This window comes from Phyllobates terribilis, unplaced genomic scaffold (assembly GCF_046119375.1).
Source record: "Phyllobates terribilis strain yellow unplaced genomic scaffold, ASM4611937v1 Scaffold_11__3_contigs__length_659146591, whole genome shotgun sequence".
NCBI lineage: Eukaryota > Metazoa > Chordata > Amphibia > Anura > Dendrobatidae > Phyllobates > Phyllobates terribilis.
The window spans coordinates 525517909-525545377 of NW_027362771.1; the positions used below are offsets into that span (position 1 = coordinate 525517909).

The 27469-nt window shown below is 50.6% G+C and overlaps 1 protein-coding gene across 1 annotated transcript in view; it reads right to left on the minus strand.

Annotated features, from left to right (window-relative positions):
• Positions 1–27469, minus strand: part of LOC141166723 (uncharacterized) — a 101608-nt gene that overhangs the window by 49698 nt on the left and 24441 nt on the right. Inside the window, exons 2-5 of the mRNA XM_073653680.1 lie at positions 4797–4961; positions 4615–4663; positions 4361–4510; positions 1296–1368 (exon numbers count right to left, since the gene is read on the minus strand). Of these exons, the coding sequence (XP_073509781.1) occupies positions 1296–1368; positions 4361–4510; positions 4615–4663; positions 4797–4961 (437 nt within the window). The remainder of the gene's footprint in view (positions 1–1295; positions 1369–4360; positions 4511–4614; positions 4664–4796; positions 4962–27469) is intronic.

The following is a 27469-nucleotide window of genomic DNA, read 5'->3' on the forward strand; positions in this document are numbered from 1 at the left end:
GGGAGGGGAAAGGAGGGAGCAGCCTAGTCAGGAGTTGAAAAGGGGGTGATTTCTGCAGGGACAAGAGACTTCCTGTTTCTACATAGAGCAGAAAAAAGAGAAGACAAAGCTGGGTAGAAAAACAAAATGAGCAATTGGGACTCTAAAATATAATGATTGCAATATATTAAGACGATAAAAACCTTCATGGCTTCTTTAATGGTTGTCTCATGAATGTTCTGCCACACTGAATGCACTTGGGCAGCAAATCATGAAGATCCGCTGCTGGCAGATCCCTTTGCAATTGGCGAGCAATGGCGTCTCAGATGTCCTCAATGAAAACGAGGACAATGCAAGCTGCTAACAGTAGAATCGGCAACATGCAGCCTGGTGTTGTCATGTTGAAAAATTGCACTTGAGACCCTTTGAAGAAATGGCCACGTCACTGGTGCCACAACCAAACTAGTGTAACTTCAAGCTGTTAGTATACATGGAATGAATGCTACCCCACACCATAATCCCTGGAGTAGAATGGTGTGATGTTTCCACATGAAGGCCTCTTCATGGCATTACCCACGTGGTCTCCAGGCCAATCTCCAGCTATCATTGCATCCAAAACAAAAGCAGGACTTGTCACTGAAATGGATAAACCTCCATTCTGGCCTCCATTGCTGTCTTGCTCTGCTTCGTAATAAACTTTGAGATTGGTGGTGTGAGATCAATGGTATACCTGTAGCTGGAAATCTGGCTTGTAACCCAATGTTATGCAAATGCATTCTGATGGTTTGTGTAGATACTGTTTGACACCTTAAGCATGGTGTGTGATGTCCAATTTCACATGTAGTGCAGAATGTATCAATTGTCCCAGGTACCATTTTTCAACACGACAAAACCAGGCTGCATGTTGCTGGTGCTACTGTGAGCAGCCTCCATGGCCTAAAGATGTTACCATGGCTGCAGCATCTCCAGACTTGTCTTCCACTGAGCAGATCAGGGATGTCATTGTTCAGCAATTGCAAAGGGAGCTGTCAGCAGCAACTTTTGATGATTTGCCCAAGTGCATTTACTGTGGCAGAACCTACCTCACTGATAGCAGCCAAGACATGTAAGTGCGGGGATTTCTGCATGTGGCTCTCATACTCAATACTGAATAAATCGAGATGTTTTGAAAATTTTGTTTCCCTTTTTTCATCATTTGCATATCAATAACATTTCTATTGATCCTGTGATTTCCATAACTTCATGACTTTTCCATCTTAGTGTTGCAATTTCAATGCTGAGAATTGTACATTGAACAAATAAGAAAATTCTCTTACCAGTAAGGAGTTCCGATAAAAGAACTTCGACGTTGCAGGGTCTGGCTGTTCACTGCAGAGACCCCAAAATCCGCTGACAGAGACAGGACACAGAAAGTTTAATACAAATAAAGTCAACATTTATGTCACTACACAAGAAGATAAAAGATCTGCTTTAGTACACTTACATCACCCACATCATCCATCACCCAGGATCCAGGACGTTTTCAGAGGGGGCAGCGATGCAAGAAGCTAGTTACTAACTGCAGTGCTGTGCCTTGTGACGTCCTGCTCTAAGACGGGCAATGGATGCTGCAGGAAGTGAGTGCAGCCCCAGCTTCCTGTGATGTTACAATTGAGACTCCTCTCAAAAGAAACGTAACAGGAAGTACAGTAAAAAAAAAAAACACATTTAGGGATTAGCAGGATAGGGAGAAGTGTAGGGTGTTGTAATACAGAAAATTACAAAAGTGGTTAGGGTGTAAGGATAGATATTTAGAAAATATATTTTAAGTCCCGGACCACCCCTTTAGTATCAATACAAGATACTATAACTCAGAAGAACTTAATTCAGTTTGAGTTTGCAGTTTTTTTTTAAACTAAAGCTGGATTCAGCAGGAAGGAGAAGAATAACGGTCCATTTACACAGAATGTAAATCTAAATGCAGAAAGAATTCCAGGAAAAAGCAGGATTTTCTGGCTGCTTGTAATAGATGATCCAGTGATCAGTGAGGTAAGAATAAATATTTATTTACATGTATATCTCAAAGTGTTTCTGTGTCGGACTGACCCCTTCATCAGGAAAAGTACATTATATGGAAGTACAACAGTGATTTATATACTTAAAAAGGTCGCTGTTGCTAACTGAAAGATGCCACCCCCTGGGAGGGTCCAAATTCATTCATTAATAACCTAATAGTAAAAAAAATAGATAAAACCCACTCATAAAACATGTAGACACTGTATAGAAATATATAGGAATGGGGGGAAATGGTGTGATGGACACTGTGGTAAGAGGGTGAAGATGTGGGACCTGTTATGTGATCGGAAAATATGAGAATGGTTTGTTATAAAATATATGGATGAAGAAGTATTTAAATGTAAAAATGTGAATAATACATTGAAAGGAAAATTAATGATAGACCTGTATATAAATATATACAGGAAAATCTCCATGACAAGTATTCTTGTAAATTAAGAATTTCTTTACTTACTAATGTATCTATATCTTTACAAATGTATTGATTTTTTTAGATACAGCTATTTAGTAACAGATAGGCCTATTTGTTTTATGAATGGGTTTTATCTATATATTTTTTTTACTAATAATTCATTTACGAATTAATTAGGACCCTCCCACTGTTTAAATCAGTGTTTGCTCTACTTCCATGCAATATATTTTTCCTGATAAAGGGGACAGTCCGACCAAGAAAAGTGTCGAGTTGTACATGTCTATAAGTATTTATTCTTACATCACTGTGTGGCGCCCCTGAGGGTTCAGTCGCCACAGATGTACTGCACCTCACCCAGAGGTGTGGTGTCTCCTTCTCTCAGGTAAGCAGGGAGTGCTGCCGGGAACCCCAACACCCACATTCAACACTACACTGCTCCAGGCCGGCTGGAAGGGCAAGACACAATGTGTTTCCTGCTGAGCCCTGTCCCTGGCTGGAGTGGCGGGAACCAAAGGTAGGGGGAACCAGTAGTGGGTGTGGGTGTAGGATGTAGAGTAGGGGAGCACCATTGTAGGAGGTATATAAAGGGAAGCCATCTTAGGGTAGCAGGTTAGTCAGTCAGTCAGGGAGCAGAGTCTCTTCAGGAGCTCTGCTCCATAAGTGGGGCCTAGCAATAGAGGCCCTGGAGGGGAGCAGAGGAGTAAGGCTCCGTTCTATAGAAGGGATCCCAGGGGGTACGGCGAGTGCAGGAAAGTACCCGTATGCCCCGAATCTGCCAGGTGTCAGAGGGATCAGGCCGCAAGAAGGGGACCGGCCCCTGGACCAGCCGTGTTACTCCAGGTCTCGACTGGAAAAACCGGAGGCTTCTGACTTTTATAGTGCAGTTGCCACAGCCTTATCTTAGTCACCGTGAGGGTCAAGTAGGTCCGGGAACTCCAGGTTGCCCAGAGGGACTTCAGAGCACCCGAGCCGGACTGTGAGTGGGAAAGCGCAGGGCAGGAGGGAGAAGACCCAGCGTGAAGTCGGTCAAAGGAAGGAACATAAGAAAGCGGGGTTCTGTCAAGCACTCCTGACGCATCTGAGAAAGAGCTGAACCCCCAATCTGGTGAACTTAGCACAACGTGGGAGGCTGACACCCGTACAGTGTACCTGTGGAACTTACATAAGAACTGTGAGTAAAAACTCGGATGACTGCACTGCACTGCCTCCGTCAATTATTTCAGCTGCGCCATCCCGCCTGCACTACAAGTCCCAGCATCACCACTCACCAAACTCCACACTGCCCCGGGGGCCCGCTCCACTTGTGGGGAGCAGAAACACCTCAGCTGCCATCCCATCACCCCCCGGAGGTCTGCAGCAGCGCTGGTAATCCTTACCAGATACCACAGTTGGCGTCACAAACTATTTAGTTTATTTTAATTTTCTATCCAAGTTACGATCCCCTTTTGGTTGACCGCCCTGGGCCACGAACCGGGCCAGCCACTGTGACATTTCCCCCCCCAGCATCCATAGGCCCGGCTGCCGAGTCCCCCATTGCCCCGGGGGCACGTCAACTGGATCATCTATTACCAGCAGCACAGCCCCAAAATCCTGCGTTTTGCTGGAATTCTTTCTGCATTTATGATAGGAGCAGCAGTCGCCTACTTGGGATCGGCAGCAGCTGGGATTGAACTATCGAGGTGAGCGCGCTTATTGTTGATAAGTGCATACACCCCCCTATACAGATGTTACTGTCCAGTGAACACTTTTCCTTTATTCTAGTGTTATTAGGAATGGCACATAGGTAATCTGAGTGCCACCCTATGGTCCTTACTACAATACGATTAGATTTCTATTTTTATGTACATATTGAATAACTGCCTCATGAATATAGATATTTTGGAACCTTCTGGGGAGATACAGAACAACTCTTACCCAGACGGATGTCTCCATGTTGTGTGAGCAGGATGTTCCCAGCCTTCAAATCTCTATGGATGATTTTATTTGAGTGTAAATGCTGAAGACCAAGGAGCGTTTGGTAAGAGACCACCTGAATCTGGCCTTCAGTCAGGCCATGTCCCAGCTCTGCTCAGGGAAGGGTATAATATATAAATCAGACATTTACCAGAGACTTTCATGTAGCAAGTGTGTTTTGACATACATGTGTAAAGATTGTACGTGTTACTGACCATGCATAACTCCATCAAGAGCTCCTCCGGCACAGAACTCCACTACGATCTGAGAAAGAGAGAGAGCTATCAGTCATATATGTACAGAATCCTTTCTACCCAATGTTGGCCAACATTTTGTGAGTTCTGTACCTAATAATGAATTTTAAAACAAGAAAGGTGGACATTCATCAGCCTCTTACCCAGAGTTGCCGATCCCAAAAAATTGCCTCTAGGAGTCTAAGAATGTTGAAATGCTGACATTGCCCCAAAATATTAATCTCAGAAACATGATCCTCCAAGGATTCTTCACATGAAATTTCAAGAATCTTCACTGCAGCCAACTCCTGTCTCTCCTTATGATGTGCCTGAAAACACAGTGAAGTGAAAAGTCAACATTAATAATAATCTTTTTATTTATATAGCGCCAACATATTCCGCAGCACTTTACAATTCAGACAATATAGGCACTGTCCCCATTGGGGCTCACAATCTACATTCTCTATCAGTATGTCTTTGGAGTGTGGGAGGAAACCGGAGAACCCAGAGGAAACCCACGCAAACACGGGGAGAAGATACAAACTCCTTGCAGATGTTGACCTTGCTGGGATTTGAACCCAGTACCCCAGTGCTACAAATCTGCAGTGCTAACTACTGAGCCACCATGCTCTACGAATGTGTAGCTTAAAAATTTCATGGCCCTTACACAAAATGTAGTATTGTATATGACGTGACCTTGGAACCATCAGGCATAGAGGTCCTATTTCAACCACAACCTCTTCCTCACTAAATATAATAACACTTTCTGGATTATCCATTTACAATCTACTTGTGTACAATCTAAGACAAAGTAAGTCTTAGACCTCATGCATATGGCCATAATATGGCTCTATACAGCTGTAGCACGGCACGGGACGGTAGCTGCGGGCGAGGCACTGGTCTTCTCCTGTGATGCCCCAACACGCTACTTGAAAAAGTGGGTTCTGGCTGGGTGTTGGTGTTGGGTTGGTGATGTCAGGGTCTTGCGCTTGTGCAGGCTGCCTGTGGCCGATAGTGTTGGCTGGTCAGGACCATAAGTATTAAAATTCAATAAAGGAGACTTCCGTTCAAACTCAGGGTCTTTACTTAACATTAACTTGGTAAGGGTTGTATACAACAGGTAGCGGGTACAAATTCTTATGGAAGTTTCCTGCACAGTGAAAAACATTTTGACACACATGGTTTCCTTCCACTGTAGTTTACTCCAGAGCCGGTGAAGCACACTGGTTTGCCCTACTTCGTCACAGTCTCGCTTGTCGCCACAGTCCTGTTCAGCTGGTCTCTCTACCTGATCAGCGGTTCCGCATCTTGTTTGTTCCACTACTGGTGCCCTGGATCTACCACTTCGGACCACCCACTAGTTCCACAAGCACAGTCCTGTTTAGGTTCGTTACCTTCAGCGTTTAGCAAGCTCAAGCTTTCTCGTGACACGTCGTCCTATCCAGGGACCCATTTAAGGTGGAAGGCCACTCTGTCTCTTCAGTCAGTTCCATGTCGCGCTACTCTCTTGTCCCTTAGTCTCCTCTGCTGTAGTTCACCCAACGGCAGCACTGCTCACTGACACTTCCTCCTTCTACTTGAACTTGCCCCTATCTAACAATATGAAGAAGTCACTTACCCTAACACTAAGTCCGTCTCACTGTGGGCTAGTTCTGAACATTAACACTATGCTTACCCTAATGTCACTACCTAACTACTGTCAACTATCTACACTACCTATCTTATGTCCTAAGCCCTAAACTACGTCTTACCCTATGCTGTATACTATCAACTTTACTTATACACTATGCATATTACATTACCATATCACAATACAGTATATATACAAAAGACACAATACACATCACACAATATAATGCGATTGGTGTCTTTAGGGGTAGGAATGTGATAGTCCGGTCCACACCCCTTATATAGCTCTAGTATAACACCCATAACCTTCTATGAGGCCCTATTGTACTTCCTGTAGCAAATTGAGGTTAAATTAATTCATAGGATCGGCATCTCTTTGGGAAGATGGTTAGCATTCAAAATTTTTTAGCTTTAACATGGTGGATCTTTACTCAAAACTGGACGTGACTAGCTTTATTTTTTCATACCCAGCAAAACAATTTACATCACTGTACAAAAAACAAATATGAGGCCATCTGGCCACTATCTAAACCTCACAATATCCTTAGTCATAAGGGTGTACGATTACTGCCCAACATTGCAAACCAAAACACTGATCATTCATAACATGTATCATGGTGACTCCACAGTAAATGCCGATGTGAATGAAATTATGGCGCTCTCCATGGTGGCTACTAACGAGAATAATATTAATTCAACAGCTCAAGGCAGTACTGGTTGGATGGAATGTAGCCTTCTCCTCTCTCCCCAGTCCGGCTGGGTCATATCCCAGATTTTACACAAACCAGATGTTTTTCTTTGCTGTTTAGACTTCATGGTTGCCTGAAATGTCACTGTAGCTGCCGTGCTACTCTCCACATAACCCCAACTTCAGATAAGTATTTTTTTGTTGAATTCTATAGAAAAAAATGGCAGCATTCCATGTTCAGAAGAATAACTGTAATACAGCTCCACACAGAGCACCATACTGCAGCATGAAGCTTCAAGGACTTCATGGCTGTGTCCATTATGGAAATGCTATTTTTTCTCTGATTTTCCTAACTGATTGATGCAAATGGGTCAATATAATGTTCAAATCATCAACTATTAGAGTATAAATCTAATTTTATTGGACAAACCTCCCAATGATAACAGCATTTTTTTCAAAACGAAAAAAAATCAAAATGCATTGTTCCAAGTTATTATGCACAGCAGAATTTCCAAACATTTTTTAGGTTGTAAAGAACTGAAAATTGTCAATTGTGGAATTTGCAGCATTAAGAGGTCTCATTTACTGAAATCAAATGCGTTTTCAATTGAAAACATCTTAAGAGGCCAAGTTACATGTTAACATAAGACCCCTTCTTTGATATCACCTTCACAATTCATGCATCCCTTGAATTTGAATGTGAGTTTTTGGATAATTCCTGCTTGAATTTCTTTCTAGGATGTCAGAATCGCCTCCAGAGCTGCTGTTTTAACGTGAGCTTGCTCCCACCATCATAGATCTTTTGCTTGAGTATACTCCAAAGGTTCTCAATAGAGTTGAGGTCAGGGGAGGATGGTGGCCTCACCATGGCTTTCTCTCCTTTAATGCCTATAGCAGCCAATGACTCAGAGGTATTCTATGCAGTATGAGATGGTGCATTGTCATGCTTGAAGATGATTTTGCTGCACAGTTCTTATTTTTGTACCATGGAAGAAAGTGGTTTGTCATAAACTCTATACTTTGCCAAGGTAATTTTCATATCTTCAATAACCCTAAAGGGGCCTACCAGTTCTTTCCCCATGATTCTGGCCCAAAACATGACTGCACCAACTCCTTGATGGCTTTTCAGCCTTGTTGGGACCTAGTGACCATCCACCAATCATCCACTACTCGATTCATCTGGACCATCCAGGGTTGCACGGCACTAATCAGTAAACAAGACTGTTTTACAATCAATCTTCATGTATGTCTGGGCCCAAGGCAACTGTTTCTGCTTGTGAGCACTGTAGCACTATTTAGGGAGTGGCCTAATAGTAGGTTTATGCACGACTGCAAGGAGGATCCTACACCTTCAGGTTTGCGGGACTCAAGAGGCACCAGCAGCTTCAAATACCTGTTTGCTGATTTGTAATGGTATTTCAGCAGCTGCTCTCTTAATCCAATGAATTTGTCTGGCAGAAATATTCCTCATTATGCTTTTATCTGCACGAACCCATCTGTGCTCTTTATCAGCCTCAAATCTCTTCATAGTACTGTGTCACCCCAGACCTGGATGCCACAAATATTAAAGGCTGTGTCTGAGAGCAGGAGGGAGGTTCCCTGGTCAGGGACCATTAGCATGCAGCACTTCCTGTCCCAGGCCAGTAAGGGGAGCAGGCTGCCCCTATAAAAGCTGGAACTGGGGCAGGGTTAGAGAGACTAGAACCCACTTCTGAAGTGTCCAGAAGGGTTCTCAGAGAAGAGGGACAGGTCAGCAGCAGCTGAGGAGTCCGTGAGGCGGAGGAGAGACTGCGAGCCAGGGACTGAGGCAACGAGAGCCGGTCCTGGCTGAGAGAAGCACACAACCGGACATTGGGGTCCGATGCTGTCAGGGTTGCAAGCCCAGCAGCAGAGAACCAACCCGCGAGGGATTCCAGGTCCCTTGGCCTAAGAAGCCTGAAGGCTCCGCCACACAGAGGGACCAGTACAGCAAGGAGAAGCAAAAGGTACCTAAGGCCCGAGTCGCAAGCCATACAGGCAAAGTACACGGCCAGCTCAGGGACGTGGGCTATTACACCACGAAAAGGGGGATAGTCAGCAAGAGCATAGAGAGAACGGTAGGCCTACACTCTCGCCCTGACCAGTGGGGCTCGCCCGAATGCTCTCAGATACCCAGGCCCATTCCTAACCGGTACTCCCGTTGGGTCAGTAATAACATCTGCAATAAAGACCCTGGACTGTTTGAAGCAGACTCTGAACTCTTACTATTGCTGCCTGCACTATCACCCCCAGCATCCACCTACTCTGCCCTGAGGCTACACTCTTCCCGTGGGGAGTTATCCTACCCCTGTGCTGCACACCAACACAAGCCTCAGCGGTCTGCCTTGCAGCGGCGGTCATCCATGACCGCAATCCACGGGTGGCATAGTCGGACATTCCAAAACACTGATAAATAGACTGCGCAGCACTTGGTCTGACCACCCTGAGCCACGGGATCGGGTTGCCGCTACTACTCCCAGCATTGTACAGAAGCCCGGTTCCGGGTGCCCCACGGCCCAGGGGGCGAGTCAGCTTTTGGCGTAGTTGGCAGGATTGTGACCAACCCGCCACAAACGGGTATTGCGTGCCTGAAAAAGACTTTATACTTACCTGAGTGAAGTTTCCCGCCATTCGGGGCCGTTTCCAGCCATTCAGAGCCGTTTCCCTCCATCGGGCGCCATCTTCGGGACGCTGCGCGGGAAGAAGAGGGGCGTGGACGTCAAAACCGCGTGAGACCTGAAGCCCCGCCCTATGCTGAGACGCTGCACAAGGTCCTGGAAGGAGATCCAGCGTACGCCGACGTCATCACCGAGTGACGCAAGGTCCTCGCCCAGAGCATCGCGAGCGGACCCGCGGCCTACAGAAGAGGATCGCCGAAAGGTAGGCCACGGTTAACTAGGGGGGAGGAAGATGTCGGACGCGGAGGGACCTTCTACCACCAGCATGGCTGCAGCAGCGGTGATGCCGTTCTCCATGCCCTACATCCCCGGAGCAGCCTGGCTGCCCCAATACTCAGGGGAATCCCATACATTAACTGACTTTAAGGAAAGACTGCACAGTTTATTTAAAGTTTATCCCCTGACAGAAGAACAGAAAGTAAGCATTCTGACGGGGCAGTTAACGGGTGCAGCCCAGCGGGAAGTGAAATCATGGTCAGATGAGGAGAAAAGGACTGTAAAGGACATTCTGACCCGGCTGCGGGGTACCTTTGACACCCGTACCTCAGCAGAGATCAAAATGCGGTTCTATGGCTGTAAGCAGCGAGCCCAGGATAGTATCAGAGACTATGCTTTGAACCTGCAAGAAGCTCTGGGAGCAATCAAAGAAGCTGACCCTGGCAGCATGCAGGATACCGATTAGTGTTGAGCCACCCCCGTAGTGTTCGGGTTCGGTTCGTCGAACACCGGGATGTTCGAGGAACTGTTCGTCGAACTGTTCGTCGAACACCTTAGAACACCGTCGAACACGGTTAAAACCAATGGCAGGCAAACAAAAACACATAGAAACACATAGAAAACACCTTCAAAGGTGTCCAAAAGCTGACAAACTGCTCAGAAGACGCTCTCTTTAAAAAAGCCGGCCGGCAATTCAGCAGCGGCATACACCGGTACCCGACAATTTAGACAAGAAGGAATAGAGCATCACACATAGATTAGATAGATAGAAACATGTCAGTCACACATATAAGAAGCACAGTGACAGTGTTGCTTACTGTACTTGTCATTTAGTGTAAAGCATTTATTTTAAAAAATAATAGTGTTTTCATGCACTGTCTCTTTAAAAAAGCCGGCCGGCAATTCAGCAGCGGTACCCGACAATTTATAACAGAAAGAATAGAGCTTCACACATAGATAGATATAAACATGCCAATCACATATATAATAAGTACAGTGATAGTGTTGGTTACTGTACTTGTCATTTAGTGTAAAGTATTTATAAAAAAAAATAATAGTGTTTTCATGCACTGTCTCTTTAAAAAAGCCGGCCGGCAATTCAGCATCTGTACCCGACAATTTAGAACAGAAAGATAGAGCATCACACATAGATTAGATAGATAGAAACATGTCAGTCACATATATAAGAAGTACAGTGACAGTGTTGCTTACTGTACTTGTCATTTAGTGTTGGCGGCAAGATCAGTGATTGGTCGCGCGCCAAGACCGCGACCAATCACCGATTTGGGCGCCACATTTAAATATCGGCCGCGACCAATCAGCACAGCGTTGTTTAAATGTGGATCCAAGATCGGTGATTGGTCGCGGCCTATATTTAAATTTGGCGCACAAATCTGTGATTGGTCGCGGGCAGCGTCCGCGACCAATCAGCACAGTAGTGTTTAACTTTGGCGGCAAGATCAGTGATTGGTCGCGGTCAATACGGCGACCAATCACCGATTTGTGCGGCACATTTAAATAGCGGCCGCGACCAATTGGATGTCAGCGCCGCTCCCCGGTCCTCCCTTCACACCCTAGCCACTGATGTCCCCACAGTATCCACATGGTGTTACAAAGGTCCGGACATTTGTGTTAAAAATCGCTGATTGGTCGCTGACGCTGCCCGTGACCAATCACCGATTTGGGCGCCAAATTTAAATATCCTCCGCGACCAATCACCCATCTTAGCTCCACATTTAAACACCGCTGTTCTGATTGGTCGCGGACGCTATTTAAATGTGGCACAGCACAGCGGTGTTTAAATGTGGAGCCAAGATTGGTGATTGGTTGTGGCCGATATTTAAATTTGGCGCCCAAATCGGTGATTGGTCGCGGGCAGCGCCCGCGACCAATCAGCGATTTTTAACACAAATGTCCGGATCTTTGTAACACCATGCGGATACTGTGGGGACATCAGCGGCTAGGGTGTCAAGGGAGGACCGGGGAGCGGCGCTGCGGGTCGAGATACTTCTGCTGCGAGCAGTCGCTCATCTCCCGGCTTCTCGCAACGGAAGTATCCGACCAGGCAGCGGCGCTCCCCGGTCCTCACCAATACGATTAGCTGATTGGTCGCGCTCTCCGCACGCGACCAATCAGTGATCTTGGCGCTAAAGTTAAACACCGCTCTGCTGATTGGTCGCGGACGCTGCCCGCGACCAATCACCGATTTGGGCGCCACATTTAAATAGCGGCCGCGACCAATCAGCGAGCTTGACGCCAAATTTAAACAGCGCTCTGCTGATTGGTCGCGGACGCCAGACGCGTCCAATCAGTGAGATTGGCGCCAAATTTAAACAACGCTCTGTTGATTGGCGCCAAATTTAAACCCGCTCTGCTGATTGATCGCGGTCGCCGTCCGCGACCAATCAGTAGTATTGGCGCCAAATTTAAACCCTGCTCGGCTGATTGGTCACAGTTGCCGGCCGCGACCAATCAGCAGTATTGGCGCCAAATTTAAACCCCGCTCTGCTGATTGGTCACAGTTGCCTTCCGCGACCAATCAGCGATTTTGACGCCAAATTTAAACACCGCTCTGCTGATTGGTCGCGGTCGGCGATTGCGACCAATCAGCATTATTGGCGCCAAGTTTAAACCCCGCTCTGCTGATTGGTCGCGATGCCGGCCGCGACTAATCAACATTGTTGCCGCCAAATTTAAACACCGCTCTGCTGAATGGTCGAGGTCGTGACCAATCACCATTATTGGCGCCAAATTTAAACACCGCTTTGCTGATTGGTCGCGACCACAACCTATCAGCATTATTGGCGCAAAATTTAAACCCTGCTCTGCTGATTAGTCGCGACCGCCGGCCGTGACCAATCAGTGATATAGTTGCCAAATTTCAACACCGCTTTGCTGATTGGTCGCGGTTGCTGGCCGCGACCAGTCAGCGATTTTGGCGGCAAATTTAAACACCGCTCTGCTGATTGCGCCGGGTCTGCCGCATACATATTCTAGAATACCCAATGCGTTAGAATCGGGCCACCATCTAGGTTCATGAAATAATTTAAAAAAAAATTGACGTGGGGCTTCGCACTATATTTGTGTCCAGCCAGGTACAGCAGGCAGGAACGGGCTGCCCCCAACCACCAGCTGCCTATTTGTACCTGGCCGGACACAACAATATAGGGAAGCCCTTTTTTTCTTAATTATTTCATGAATTTCATGAAATAATTAAAAAAAAAAATACGTGGGGCTTCGCCCTATTTTTGTGTCCAGCCAGGTACAACTAGGCAGCTGGGGGCTGGAATCTGCAGCGCAGGGAGGCCCAAGCTTTCTGGGTCCCCCCAGCTGCAAATTGCAGTCCGCAGCCACCCCGGAAAATGGCGCGTTCATAGAAGCGCCATCTTCTGGCGCTGTACCCAACTCATCCAGGGCCCTGGTGCGGTGGCTCACTGGGTAATAAAGGGGTTAGGGCCAGCTTGGCATTATCAGCAGGCCCTAAGCCCGAAATTCATGGGGTCACGCCAATATTAGACATGACCACCATGAATTTCTAGTAAAGTATTTTAAAAAAACACAACACCCAGAAAAAAGTCCTTTAATTGAAATAAACACACAATTCTTTATTGTTCTAAATTAAACCATACTTACCGTCACGCCCATTCCAGCTGAAGCCAACGATCTCCTGCAATAAAAGTAAAATAATAAAGCAACCTCATCCTTACCTTTCCATGGTTCCCACGACAGCTTCAGCTCTGCTACATCGAGATGACAGGCTGGACCGCAGCAGAACGCTGCCATCCAGCCTGTCATCCCGCAGACACTGAGAAGCGCAGGCATGCTTGCGCTCCTCAGTGTCTGGCTGTGACGGCATCCAGATGAGCCGAGGTCATGTCCAATGAACTCAGCTCACCTCATGTACGTCACTGACAGCGTGGAAGAATTCTCCTGCACTCAGCGCTTCAGCGTGAGAATTCTCCCACGCTGTCAGTGACGTACATGAGGTCAGCTGAGTTCAATGGACATGAATGAGCTCACCTCATGCACGTCACTGACAGCGTGGGAAAATTCTCCTGCACTCAGCGCTTCAGCGTGAGAATTTTCCCACGCTGTCAGTGACGTGCATGAGGTGAGCTCATTCATGTTCAATGAACTCGGCTCACCTCATTCACGTCACTAACAGCGTGGGAAAATTCTCACGCTGAAGCGCTGAGTGCAGGAGAATTCTCCCACGCTGTCAGTGACGTGCATGAGGTGAGCCGAGTTCATTGTCGGCTCATCTGGATGCCGTCACAGCGAGACACTGAGGAGCGCAAGTGTAGCACCCTGAGGACTCGGCTGCTACAGGGGTATTACACCTCAAGCCAGAGGTGTGGTATTCCACTCCCGGGTAAGGATGGAGTGTGGGACTGAGCTCAGATAGCTGCATACACTACATACATCCCATTTCCGGGGGACAGACCGACGGTACTCCCACCAGTATATGTGCAGGTACGACAGTGTCTGTCCCTGGCTGGAGTGGGAGGGGGGTGGAACATCCCAGTAGTGTAGGGGCAGATAGGGGGAGCAGTCTGGGTAAGGCTAGGAGCTCATTGGGTGCTGGTCACCTGAGCTCACACATAGAGGGAGTATATAAGGTGGGCACCATCTTAGATCAGTGTCAGTCTTCTGTAGAGGGTCAGTCAGTCCTGAGAGAGGTCCAGGAGCGCCTGCAGAGAGAAGAGAGGAGAAGAGAAGGACCCAGAGGGGGAGAAGAAGGAACCCCAAGAACCCAGTATACAACCAGAAGGGTGAAGGGTTGGCACGCAAGGGAACCGGATCCCAAATTAGTGGAGGAGAGAAACTACCCTCAACTAAGAACCGGAGGCTGCGACATTACATGTGGAGCAGCCCCTCACCAAGTCCACTAAGAAGGCACACCGAGCATAGGGTCAGGGAAGCCAAAGAAGGTTCACCCAACAGGAGACCCGAGGGAGCCGGACATAAGTGGACCTCTGGTGGGAACGGCCAGTAGAGAGGACAGTCAGAAAGGGAGCTCAGGACCACGCTCCAGAATTGCTTGGGGGTTGGCCGAGTCCAGGACCTGGTGGACGCAGCACGGCTCGTGCGGTCACTCAAGGCCAGAGTGACCAACAGAACAGCAGTAAGTAAAAACCCTGAACTGCACAGCCCGACTCTGAGTCTTCTTATCATCCACACTGCACCACCACTACCACCATCCTCTACACCTGACCCCCTGAGGCTATACCCCTCCCGTTGGGGGTTATACTACCACAGCTGCACATATACCACCAGCCTCAGCGGACTCTGCTGCAGCGGCGGCCTTTTGACCGCAAATCAACGGGTGGCGTAGTCGACACTAAGAACAACTAATAACATCTGTAAAGACTGCCACACACTGAGTTTGACACCCTGGGCACGGACCGGGTCGCCACCACTCGGAGACTACAACCCCCATCAGATCCGGCTCCGGGTAATCCCCAAACAGCACTGGCCCAGGGGGCGCGTCAACTTTGGCGTAGTCGGCAGGATTTCGTGCCCACAACCACCGGGTACTGCGTGCCTGAAGAAAAGTTCAAATTTACCTCAAGAAGAAGTCTCCCGCCGGTTCCAGAGGGTCCCCGCCATGGGACGCCATCACGGATCGTTTCCCGCCGGTTGCCCGCCATCTGCAGCTTTTTCCCGCCATCCACGGAGTTTCCCGCCACTGGGAGACGATTCCCGCCATTTCCAGAAGATTTCCCGCCTTGGAAGAGCAGACGCCATTATGGGCGTGCCAGAGGGTGGCAAGAGGTCACCTCCCATCGTGGGCCAGGTCAAGGAATGACGCCAAAAGCGGAAACCGCCCCCACCAACGGAGACTGTGATGCTAGAGATGTCCATCAGCGTGAGAGAACTGCCCCTGGAACTGACAATCACAAAGTTGCCCCGGGACCACCTTGAATGTGGGCGGATACCGAAAAAAACAGAGAAGATGGGTGCAGCCTGGAGGAGTCTGGAGAGAGCGCACCCGGAGACAAGAAGTCTGGAGAGGACTCCGGAGAAGTCGTACCCGGAGATGGAAGGAGAGTCAGGCAGCACCGACCCTGTGGTCAGGAGCCTGCTGCAAGCAACAACCCCACTAGGCTTAGTGGAGATCCTGGCACAGCTCCCCCGAGACCGGGAGTGTGCGCAGACCGCGCTGGAGCGCCTCGCATGGAGGATGGCCCAGGTGCAGCGAGAGACGCTGACGGAGTGGAGCCGAGAGATGGCCCTGCAGGCAAGAACCCGCCAGCGAAGCACGCCACCCGAGACGAGGAGACAGACCGCCTCTGAGGATGGTGCAGGAGGAGTGAAGGCCGGAGACGGCGCCGAGAAGGGAGCTGAACAGATGGAGGCAGGTAAAGGGGACGTCACTACCCCGAGCCGAGAAACCACGTGCCTGCCCCAGCTCCCCGTCGCAGAGCCCGAAATTCCCCCTGCCGTGCCCGTCGCTGCATCGTCACCGCTCCAGACAATGCCTCAAGCAGAAGCCGCGGCCGCGACCCCTGTGACGTCACGCGCCTCAACCCTGAGCGCGGTAAAGCAGGAAACACCACCGGCCTGGTCGCAAGGTCTAGTACCCCCGGGCGCCGCAGTACCAACAGCGCCCTCTACCTCCACTGAGCCACCGGCCTGGTCGCTGGGCCAAGTAACCCCGGGCGCCGCCGTCTTCACGGTGCCCTTTACGTTCAGGGTACCCCAGGCCTGGTCGCAAGGCCTGGCGAACCCGGGCGCCGCTACCACCACCGCGCCCTCAACATCCACAGCGCCACACCTGGGTGAAGACCTATTTGCCCAGCATACGTGCCCGGATGGGCAGCCCTTTAGATGGCCACCGGAGTACTACCAACTGGAACTCCAAAAAGCAAGGCCCCTGTGCGAGCCCCTGATTCCGGCTCCGAAGCCCGTTAAGAGGACCCCGCTCCCGCTGGAAGAAGCGCAGTTCGAGTGGGACCCCACCGGAGGAGACCTCATGGGGTTCACTCAGGAAACTCGGGCAGCCGCAGCGGAGCGTGTGGAGTGCTGCCGCCAGCAGTTGGCAGTCTTCGAGCAAGAACGGAGAGAGAGGCGGGTCCGTGAGCAGCGGCTGCAGGAACAGAGCGCAGGGCAGAAGAGCAGGACCAGGAGAGACCCCCGTGCAGCTCATGGTCCCCGTACCACCGGGACTGTGATTAAGTTTCAATTGCAGCACGAGTGGGGCTTCATCAGGGATCACCACACCCCCGGCGACGTCTTTGTGACCAGAAGAGACGTGGAGTCCCATCTGCCGGAGGGACACAGAGGTCGTGACCTATATGTAGGGGACGAGGTCACGTTCACCCGGCACAAGTGTGCCAAAGGACCCTACGCCCTCCATGTACACCGGCTGACGGAGGAGGAGCTACGGTGTGAAGAGGAGCAAGAGGATCCGGACGGGTCTGAAGGAGGAGCAGGAGTACGCCGTCATTAAAGTACGGTAAAGAGACTGTACATAGTTACCCGTCAGGGTATAAGAACTGTTACTGCTGCTAGTTAAAATATAGTCCCCGTTGGGACCAGCAAATTGAACTGAAACCCGTGTGTCCCTATTCCCACTGACCGAGGACTGAGAGCGGTCATTCCTTTCCTAATACCTGGCCGAGGACTGAGAGCGGCCATATTTCCCCTTGTATATAGTTGCGCTTTTTAAGGCGCCCCCTACTGGTTTTATAGGAAAGCTGTGTTATTCTACAAGAGACTGTCGCACTTTACCCGGTCACAAGTTGCACCGTGGCCGGAGGAACAAGAAAGTTTACAAGAATGTTTATTATGAAAAAGTTTTATGCTGCAGAAATATATATATAATGTTTTATATGTTTATGTTGTTATGAAAAAAAAAAAAAATTGTATGTTTATGGATGTTTTATTCTCTTACAGCCCGAGGACGTGCTGTGATTTACCAGGGGGGAATGTAGCACCCTGAGGACTCGGCTGCTACAGGGGTATTACACCTCAAGCCAGAGGTGTGGTATTCCACTCCCGGGTAAGGATGGAGTGTGGGACTGAGCTCAGATAGCTGCATACACTACATACATCCCATTTCCGGGGGACAGACCGACGGTACTCCCACCAGTATATGTGCAGGTACGACAGTGTCTGTCCCTGGCTGGAGTGGGAGGGGGGTGGAACATCCCAGTAGTGTAGGGGCAGATAGGGGGAGCAGTCTGGGTAAGGCTAGGAGCTCATTGGGTGCTGGTCACCTGAGCTCACACATAGAGGGAGTATATAAGGTGGGCACCATCTTAGATCAGTGTCAGTCTTCTGTAGAGGGTCAGTCAGTCCTGAGAGAGGTCCAGGAGCGCCTGCAGAGAGAAGAGAGGAGAAGAGAAGGACCCAGAGGGGGAGAAGAAGGAACCCCAAGAACCCAGTATACAACCAGAAGGGTGAAGGGTTGGCACGCAAGGGAACCGGATCCCAAATTAGTGGAGGAGAGAAACTACCCTCAACTAAGAACCGGAGGCTGCGACATTACATGTGGAGCAGCCCCTCACCAAGTCCACTAAGAAGGCACACCGAGCATAGGGTCAGGGAAGCCAAAGAAGGTTCACCCAACAGGAGACCCGAGGGAGCCGGACATAAGTGGACCCCTGGTGGGAACGGCCAGTAGAGAGGACAGTCAGAAAGGGAGCTCAGGACCACGCTCCAGAATTGCTTGGGGGTTGGCCGAGTCCAGGACCTGGTGGACGCAGCACGGCTCGTGCGGTCACTCAAGGCCAGAGTGACCAACAGAACAGCAGTAAGTAAAAACCCTGAACTGCACAGCCCGACTCTGAGTCTTCTTATCATCCACACTGCACCACCACTACCACCATCCTCTACACCTGACCCCCTGAGGCTATACCCCTCCCGTTGGGGGTTATACTACCACAGCTGCACATATACCACCAGCCTCAGCGGACTCTGCTGCAGCGGCGGCCTTTTGACCGCAAATCAACGGGTGGCGTAGTCGACACTAAGAACAACTAATAACATCTGTAAAGACTGCCACACACTGAGTTTGACACCCTGGGCACGGACCGGGTCGCCACCACTCGGAGACTACAACCCCCATCAGATCCGGCTCCGGGTAATCCCCAAACAGCACTGGCCCAGGGGGCGCGTCAACTTTGGCGTAGTCGGCAGGATTTCGTGCCCACAACCACCGGGTACTGCGTGCCTGAAGAAAAGTTCAAATTTACCTCAAGAAGAAGTCTCCCACCGGTTCCAGAGGGTCCCCGCCATGGGACGCCATCACGGATCGTTTCCCGCCGGTTGCCCGCCATCTGCAGCTTTTTCCCGCCATCCACGGAGTTTCCCGCCACTGGGAGACGATTCCCGCCATTTCCAGAAGATTTCCCGCCTTGGAAGAGCAGACGCCATTATGGGCGTGCCAGAGGGTGGCAAGAGGTCACCTCCCATCGTGGGCCAGGTCAAGGAATGACGCCAAAAACGGAAACCGCCCCCACCAACGGAGACTGTGATGCTAGAGATGTCCATCAGCGTGAGAGAACTGCCCCTGGAACTGACAATCACAAAGTTGCCCCGGGACCACCTTGAATGTGGGCGGATACCGAAAAAAACAGAGAAGATGGGTGCAGCCTGGAGGAGTCTGGAGAGAGCGCACCCGGAGACAAGAAGTCTGGAGAGGACTCCGGAGAAGTCGTACCCGGAGATGGAAGGAGAGTCAGGCAGCACCGACCCTGTGGTCAGGAGCCTGCTGCAAGCAACAACCCCACTAGGCTTAGTGGAGATCCTGGCACAGCTCCCCCGAGACCGGGAGTGTGCGCAGACCGCGCTGGAGCGCCTCGCATGGAGGATGGCCCAGGTGCAGCGAGAGACGCTGACGGAGTGGAGCCGAGAGATGGCCCTGCAGGCAAGAACCCGCCAGCGAAGCACGCCACCCGAGACGAGGAGACAGACCGCCTCTGAGGATGGTGCAGGAGGAGTGAAGGCCGGAGACGGCGCCGAGAAGGGAGCTGAACAGATGGAGGCAGGTAAAGGGGACGTCACTACCCCGAGCCGAGAAACCACGTGCCTGCCCCAGCTCCCCGTCGCAGAGCCCGAAATTCCCCCTGCCGTGCCCGTCGCTGCATCGTCACCGCTCCAGACAATGCCTCAAGCAGAAGCCGCGGCCGCGACCCCTGTGACGTCACGCGCCTCAACCCTGAGCGCGGTAAAGCAGGAAACACCACCGGCCTGGTCGCAAGGTCTAGTACCCCCGGGCGCCGCAGTACCAACAGCGCCCTCTACCTCCACTGAGCCACCGGCCTGGTCGCTGGGCCAAGTAACCCCGGGCGCCGCCGTCTTCACGGTGCCCTTTACGTTCAGGGTACCCCAGGCCTGGTCGCAAGGCCTGGCGAACCCGGGCGCCGCTACCACCACCGCGCCCTCAACATCCACAGCGCCACACCTGGGTGAAGACCTATTTGCCCAGCATACGTGCCCGGATGGGCAGCCCTTTAGATGGCCACCGGAGTACTACCAACTGGAACTCCAAAAAGCAAGGCCCCTGTGCGAGCCCCTGATTCCGGCTCCGAAGCCCGTTAAGAGGACCCCGCTCCCGCTGGAAGAAGCGCAGTTCGAGTGGGACCCCACCGGAGGAGACCTCATGGGGTTCACTCAGGAAACTCGGGCAGCCGCAGCGGAGCGTGTGGAGTGCTGCCGCCAGCAGTTGGCAGTCTTCGAGCAAGAACGGAGAGAGAGGCGGGTCCGTGAGCAGCGGCTGCAGGAACAGAGCGCAGGGCAGAAGAGCAGGACCAGGAGAGACCCCCGTGCAGCTCATGGTCCCCGTACCACCGGGACTGTGATTAAGTTTCAATTGCAGCACGAGTGGGGCTTCATCAGGGATCACCACACCCCCGGCGACGTCTTTGTGACCAGAAGAGACGTGGAGTCCCATCTGCCGGAGGGACACAGAGGTCGTGACCTATATGTAGGGGACGAGGTCACGTTCACCCGGCACAAGTGTGCCAAAGGACCCTACGCCCTCCATGTACACCGGCTGACGGAGGAGGAGCTACGGTGTGAAGAGGAGCAAGAGGATCCGGACGGGTCTGAAGGAGGAGCAGGAGTACGCCGTCATTAAAGTACGGTAAAGAGACTGTACATAGTTACCCGTCAGGGTATAAGAACTGTTACTGCTGCTAGTTAAAATATAGTCCCCGTTGGGACCAGCAAATTGAACTGAAACCCGTGTGTCCCTATTCCCACTGACCGAGGACTGAGAGCGGTCATTCCTTTCCTAATACCTGGCCGAGGACTGAGAGCGGCCATATTTCCCCTTGTATATAGTTGCGCTTTTTAAGGCGCCCCCTACTGGTTTTATAGGAAAGCTGTGTTATTCTACAAGAGACTGTCGCACTTTACCCGGTCACAAGTTGCACCGTGGCCGGAGGAACAAGAAAGTTTACAAGAATGTTTATTATGAAAAAGTTTTATGCTGCAGAAATATATATATAATGTTTTATATGTTTATGTTGTTATGAAAAAAAAAAAAAAATTGTATGTTTATGGATGTTTTATTCTCTTACAGCCCGAGGACGTGCTGTGATTTACCAGGGGGGAATGTAGCACCCTGAGGACTCGGCTGCTACAGGGGTATTACACCTCAAGCCAGAGGTGTGGTATTCCACTCCCGGGTAAGGATGGAGTGTGGGACTGAGCTCAGATAGCTGCATACACTACATACATCCCATTTCCGGGGGACAGACCGACGGTACTCCCACCAGTATATGTGCAGGTACGACAGTGTCTGTCCCTGGCTGGAGTGGGAGGGGGGTGGAACATCCCAGTAGTGTAGGGGCAGATAGGGGGAGCAGTCTGGGTAAGGCTAGGAGCTCATTGGGTGCTGGTCACCTGAGCTCACACATAGAGGGAGTATATAAGGTGGGCACCATCTTAGATCAGTGTCAGTCTTCTGTAGAGGGTCAGTCAGTCCTGAGAGAGGTCCAGGAGCGCCTGCAGAGAGAAGAGAGGAGAAGAGAAGGACCCAGAGGGGGAGAAGAAGGAACCCCAAGAACCCAGTATACAACCAGAAGGGTGAAGGGTTGGCACGCAAGGGAACCGGATCCCAAATTAGTGGAGGAGAGAAACTACCCTCAACTAAGAACCGGAGGCTGCGACATTACATGTGGAGCAGCCCCTCACCAAGTCCACTAAGAAGGCACACCGAGCATAGGGTCAGGGAAGCCAAAGAAGGTTCACCCAACAGGAGACCCGAGGGAGCCGGACATAAGTGGACCCCTGGTGGGAACGGCCAGTAGAGAGGACAGTCAGAAAGGGAGCTCAGGACCACGCTCCAGAATTGCTTGGGGGTTGGCCGAGTCCAGGACCTGGTGGACGCAGCACGGCTCGGGCGGTCACTCAAGGCCAGAGTGACCAACAGAACAGCAGTAAGTAAAAACCCTGAACTGCACAGCCCGACTCTGAGTCTTCTTATCATCCACACTGCACCACCACTACCACCATCCTCTACACCTGACCCCCTAAGGCTATACCCCTCCCGTTGGGGGTTATACTACCACAGCTGCACATATACCACCAGCCTCAGCGGACTCTGCTGCAGCGGCAGCCTTTTGACCGCAAATCAACGGGTGGCGTAGTCGACACTAAGAACAACTAATAACATCTGTAAAGACTGCCACACACTGAGTTTGACACCCTGGGCACGGACCGGGTCGCCGCCACTCGGAGACTACAACCCCCATCAGATCCGGCTCCGGGTAATCCCCAAACAGCACTGGCCCAGGGGGCGCGTCACAAGCATGCCTGCGCTTCTCAGTGTCCGCGGGATGACAGGCTGGATGGCAGCGTTCTGCTGCGGTCCAGCCTGTCATCTCGATGTAGCAGAGCTGAAGCTGTCCTGGGAACCATGAAAAGGTAAGGATGAGGTTGCTTTATTATTTTACTTTTATTGCAGGAGATCGTTGGCTTCAGCTGGAATGGGCGTGGTGGTAAGTATGGTTTAATTTAGAACAATAAAGAATTGTGTCTTTATTTCAATTAAAGGACTTTATTCTGGGTGTTTGTGTTTTCTTTTAACTTTGACTATGGGGTTAGTAATGGGGGTGTCTTATAGACGCCTCTCCATTACTAACCTGGGCTTGATGTCAGCTGGCATTATAAGCTGACATCAACCCCAGCCCTATTACCCCACTGCCACTGATACAGGGCAGTGGGAAGAGCGAGGCTAAGTGCCAGAATTGGCGCATCCTATGGATGCGCCATTTCTGGGGCGGCTGACGGCTGGTGTTTCTAGCCTGGGAGGGGGCCAATATTCATGGCACCCTTCCTGGGCTATTAATATCAGCCCCCAGCTGTCTGCCTAGCCTTTGCTAGCTATTAAAAAAGGGGGGACCCCACGTCATTTTTTTTGGGGGGTCCCCCATTTTAATAGCTAGTAAAGGCTAGGTATTCCGCTGGGGGCTGATATTAGTAGCCTGGGAAGCTCCGTGGGTATTACCCCCTTCCCAGGCTTCAAACATCTGCCCCAGCCGTCTGCTTAACCTCCGCTAGAGCCTAAAATTACGGGGGATCCCACGCCAATTTTTTTTTAAATAAATCCTTTATTTTAACACTAAATGACAAGTACAGTAATCAACACTATCACTGTACTTCTTATATATGTGACTGACATGTTTCTATCTATCTAATCTATGTGTGATGCTCTATTCCTTCTATTCTAAATTGTCGGGTACAGATGCTGAAATGCCGGCCGGCTTTTTTAAAGAGACAGTGCATGAAAACACTATTATTTTTTTTAATAAATCCTTTACACTAAATGACAAGTACAGTAAGCAACACTGTCACTGTACTTCATATATATGTGACTGACATGTTTCTATCTATCTAATCTATGTGTGATTCTCTATTCTTTCTATTCCAAATTGTCGGGTACCGCTGCTGAATTGCCGGCCGGCTTTTTTAAAGAGACGGTGCATGAAAACACTATTATTTTTTTTGATAAATCCTTTACACTAAATGACAAGTACAGTAAGCAACACTGTCACTGTACTTCATATATATGTGGCTGACATGTTTCTATCTATCTAATCTATGTGTGAAGCTCTATTCTTTCGGTTCTAAATTGTCGGGTACCGGTGTATGCCGCTGCTGAATTGCCGGCTTTTCATGTTTCACTGTGAGCACTGTTCCCATCGATTTGGGCAATCACTGTAATGCCACAACCACCATGGCTGTGGCATTACAGTGAGTGGCAGACAATCCCTGCATGATTGGTGCTCTAAATAGCGCCAGACATGCAGGACACGCTTTTGGTGCACGAACAGTTATCGAACATAACCTCGAACAGCCGAATTTTTTGCAAATCGTTCGGGTTCGTCGAACAACTCGAACACCGCCCAAAACAGCTCGAATTTGAGATTGGCGAACAGTTCTAGTCGAACACCGCTCATCTCTAATACCGATAAACTGTTGACTGATCAGTTAATAGAAGGTCTGCTGTCCAGCACCCACAGAACTCAGCTGCGCCTCATGGCCCTACAGAACCCCGATTTGACTTTTGCACAGTTCAAAGATAGGGCCATCCGGGTGCTCCGAGAACCCGCACCAGGTGGCGTTGTAGTTTCCCGGCGCCCTGCCATCACTTACCACCAGGAGGCAGCGCCCGACCCTGCAGACCTTGTGGGGGCTGATGCGCAGGCCCTAAACCCATCCCCGCCTGCAAATCTGCACCATCAGTTCCAGGAACTAACAAAGAGTGTTGCTGCATTGACCAGGACCGTACAGTCGTTACAGATGGACCCGTCAGGACCAATCAAGCTGGCTTCCAGTCCAGAGGATGTCCCGTGGCGTCGACGGAGGAGGATCCCGCCGTTCAGAGGGAGGCCCGCCGATCGTTACACTGAGGATGGACAGCTGATTTGCTGCCGTTGCAGCCAGCTGGGACACGTAGCCATGTACTGTACTTTAAATGGGTCCGACCTGGGGCAGAGGGCCAACCCCTAGGCATAAGGTCACCAGGTCCGTCTAATTGGCGTGATAAGTACGTAGGGGGACGCCCGGTTTTACCCGTAGTGCTGGACGGTATCCCCATGAGTGCACTGCTGGACACCGGGTCCCAAGTGACTACCATCCCCTATGTACTTTTCAAGCAGTACTGGAGTGACACTGATATAACCCGCTATCCAGACGGTGACTTGAGCATCATCGCCAGCAATGGCCAGCCTGTGCAGCAGGTGGGGTTCAGAGAGATGACCATTAAGATTGGTAAAGTTGAACTGCCGGCACAGGGAGTGATCATTGTGGACATTGACTGTCGAGAAAGTCATCCTAAAATAACCTTGGGTACTAACGTGATTGAAAATTGTCTTTCAGAAGTGATTGTAATTTTGCAGCAGGTGGCGATGAATGCGAGCTCCAGCCAACAGAGGGTCCTCCACAAGGAGATAAGAGCCCTGATGAGACGGCAACAGGTAGAACTGTCTGGTGGTGAGATCGGTAGCGTGAGGATGAGCGACCCGTTCCCCATTGCCATGCCTCCCAAAAGCGAAATGATGATCTGGTGTCGGACTGCAATCGGGTTAAGAGGGAGAGATTACCAAGCCATGGTAGAACCCGTGTACTCAGACAGCAGGCCCACCATTTTGACAGCCCGGGAGGTGGTTGATGTCCGCCATGGAAGGGTGCCCGTCCGGATCTTAAACATCGGGGAAAGGGAAATACACTTGCCCCGGTACGCTACAGTAGCCAAATTGTTTGCTGTCGAACACAATGCTCTCAGGGTCGTGGAACCCTTGCCTCCATCTCACCCGGTGGAGGATAATGGCTCCCAAAAACATAAGGAGGACTGGTGCCAGAAACTCCACGTGGGTGCTGACTCCACTACCTCGCACCAAAAACAAGGAGTCTACCGGGTGGTTCAGGAGTACGAGAGAATCTTTAGTAAGCACCCGCTAGACTTCGGCAGGGTGAAAGGGGTAGAACACCAAATCCCCACGGGGAGCCACCCACCAATAAAAGAGAGATACAGACCTGTACCCCCTGCACATTATCAGAACGCAAAGGGCATGCTGAGAGAAATGAAAGAAGCCGGGGTCATTAGAGACAGCTGTAGCCCCTGGGCAGCCCCCTTGGTTCTGGTAAAAAAGAAAGACGGTACCATGAGAATGTGCGTGGACTATAGACAAATCAATCGTATCACCCATAAAGACGCGTACCCATTACCTAGGATAGAGGAGTCTTTGGCCGCACTAAAATCAGCTAATTTCTTCTCTACTTTGGACCTTACTAGCGGGTACTGGCAGGTTCCTGTGGCAGAGGCTGACAAGGAGAAGACCGCCTTCACCACCCCGATGGGATTAAGTGAATTCAACTGTATGCCATTCGGGCTCTGCAACGCACCCGGGACCTTCCAGAGGCTGATGGAATGCTGTCTAGGGCACCGAAACTTCGAGACGGTCCTACTTTACCTGGACGACGTGATTGTCTATTCGAAGACTTACGAGGACCATCTAAAGCACCTGGCCGAGGTGTTCGAAGCCCTGGCAGGCTATGGCCGGAAAGTGAAGCCCTCAAAGTGTCACCAGTTAAAACCGAAGGTACAGTACCTAGGACACGTGGTGAGTGCAGAAGGAGTAGCCCCCGACCGCGACAAGGTCACAGTAATCAAGAACTGGCCAAGCCCCTCAAACATCAAAGAAGTGAGGCAGTTCCTCAGGTTGGTAGGCTATTACCGAAGGTTCATCCCCGGGTTCACTTAGATGGCAGCCCCTATGCAGGACCTCCTGATAGGGCAATCCAAGACCAGAAGCCAAAAGCCACCCTTCAAGTGGGACAAGCCGGAAGAGGAGTCCTTCCGCCAGTTGAAGATGGCCCTCACGGGGGATGAGATCCTGGCCTACCCCGATTACGGCCAGATTTTTATCCTCCACACAGGCGCCAGTAATGTGGGGCTGGGAGCCGTACTGTCACAGAACCAACAGGGCTGAGAAAGGGTGATCGCGTACGCTAGCCGGAAGCTGATGCCCACTGAAAGAAACCCGGAGAATTACAGCTCCTTCAAGCTAGAATTCTTGGCAGTGGTGTGGGTCGTCACAGAATGGTTTAAACATTACCTGGCCTCCGCAAAGTTCACTGTGTACACGGACAACAACCCGTTGACACACCTGGACAATGCAAGACTTGGTGCCCTAGAACAGCGGTGGATGGCCCGGCTATCAAATTATGACTTCACAATCAAATACCGGGCAGGCAGAACCAATGCCAACGCAGATGCTCTATCAAGAATGCCCCACCTACCTGAAGGAGAAGAAGACTCGGAAGAGCTAGAGGAAGTAGAGCTCCCTGCGTTCCACCGGTATTTGGCCACTCAGTAGTCTCACCGAGTAAAAGACAAAGACCTAACCACCGTCATGTTCAACCCCTTACCCCACCACGGCTGGGCTGAAACGCAAGATAGTGACCCTGCAGTTCGCCTGGTGAAAGACCTGTTAACCCAGGCAGACGCTAGCCCTGGCCCGGACGCTCCAGAGGAAGCCAAGCAGTTATGGAAGGAGAAAAGCAGGTTATTCCTTTACGAGGGTAAGCTGTGCAGAAGGCTTGTCAACCACCGGACGAACGAGCTGACCTGGCAGGTAGTGGTCCCAAG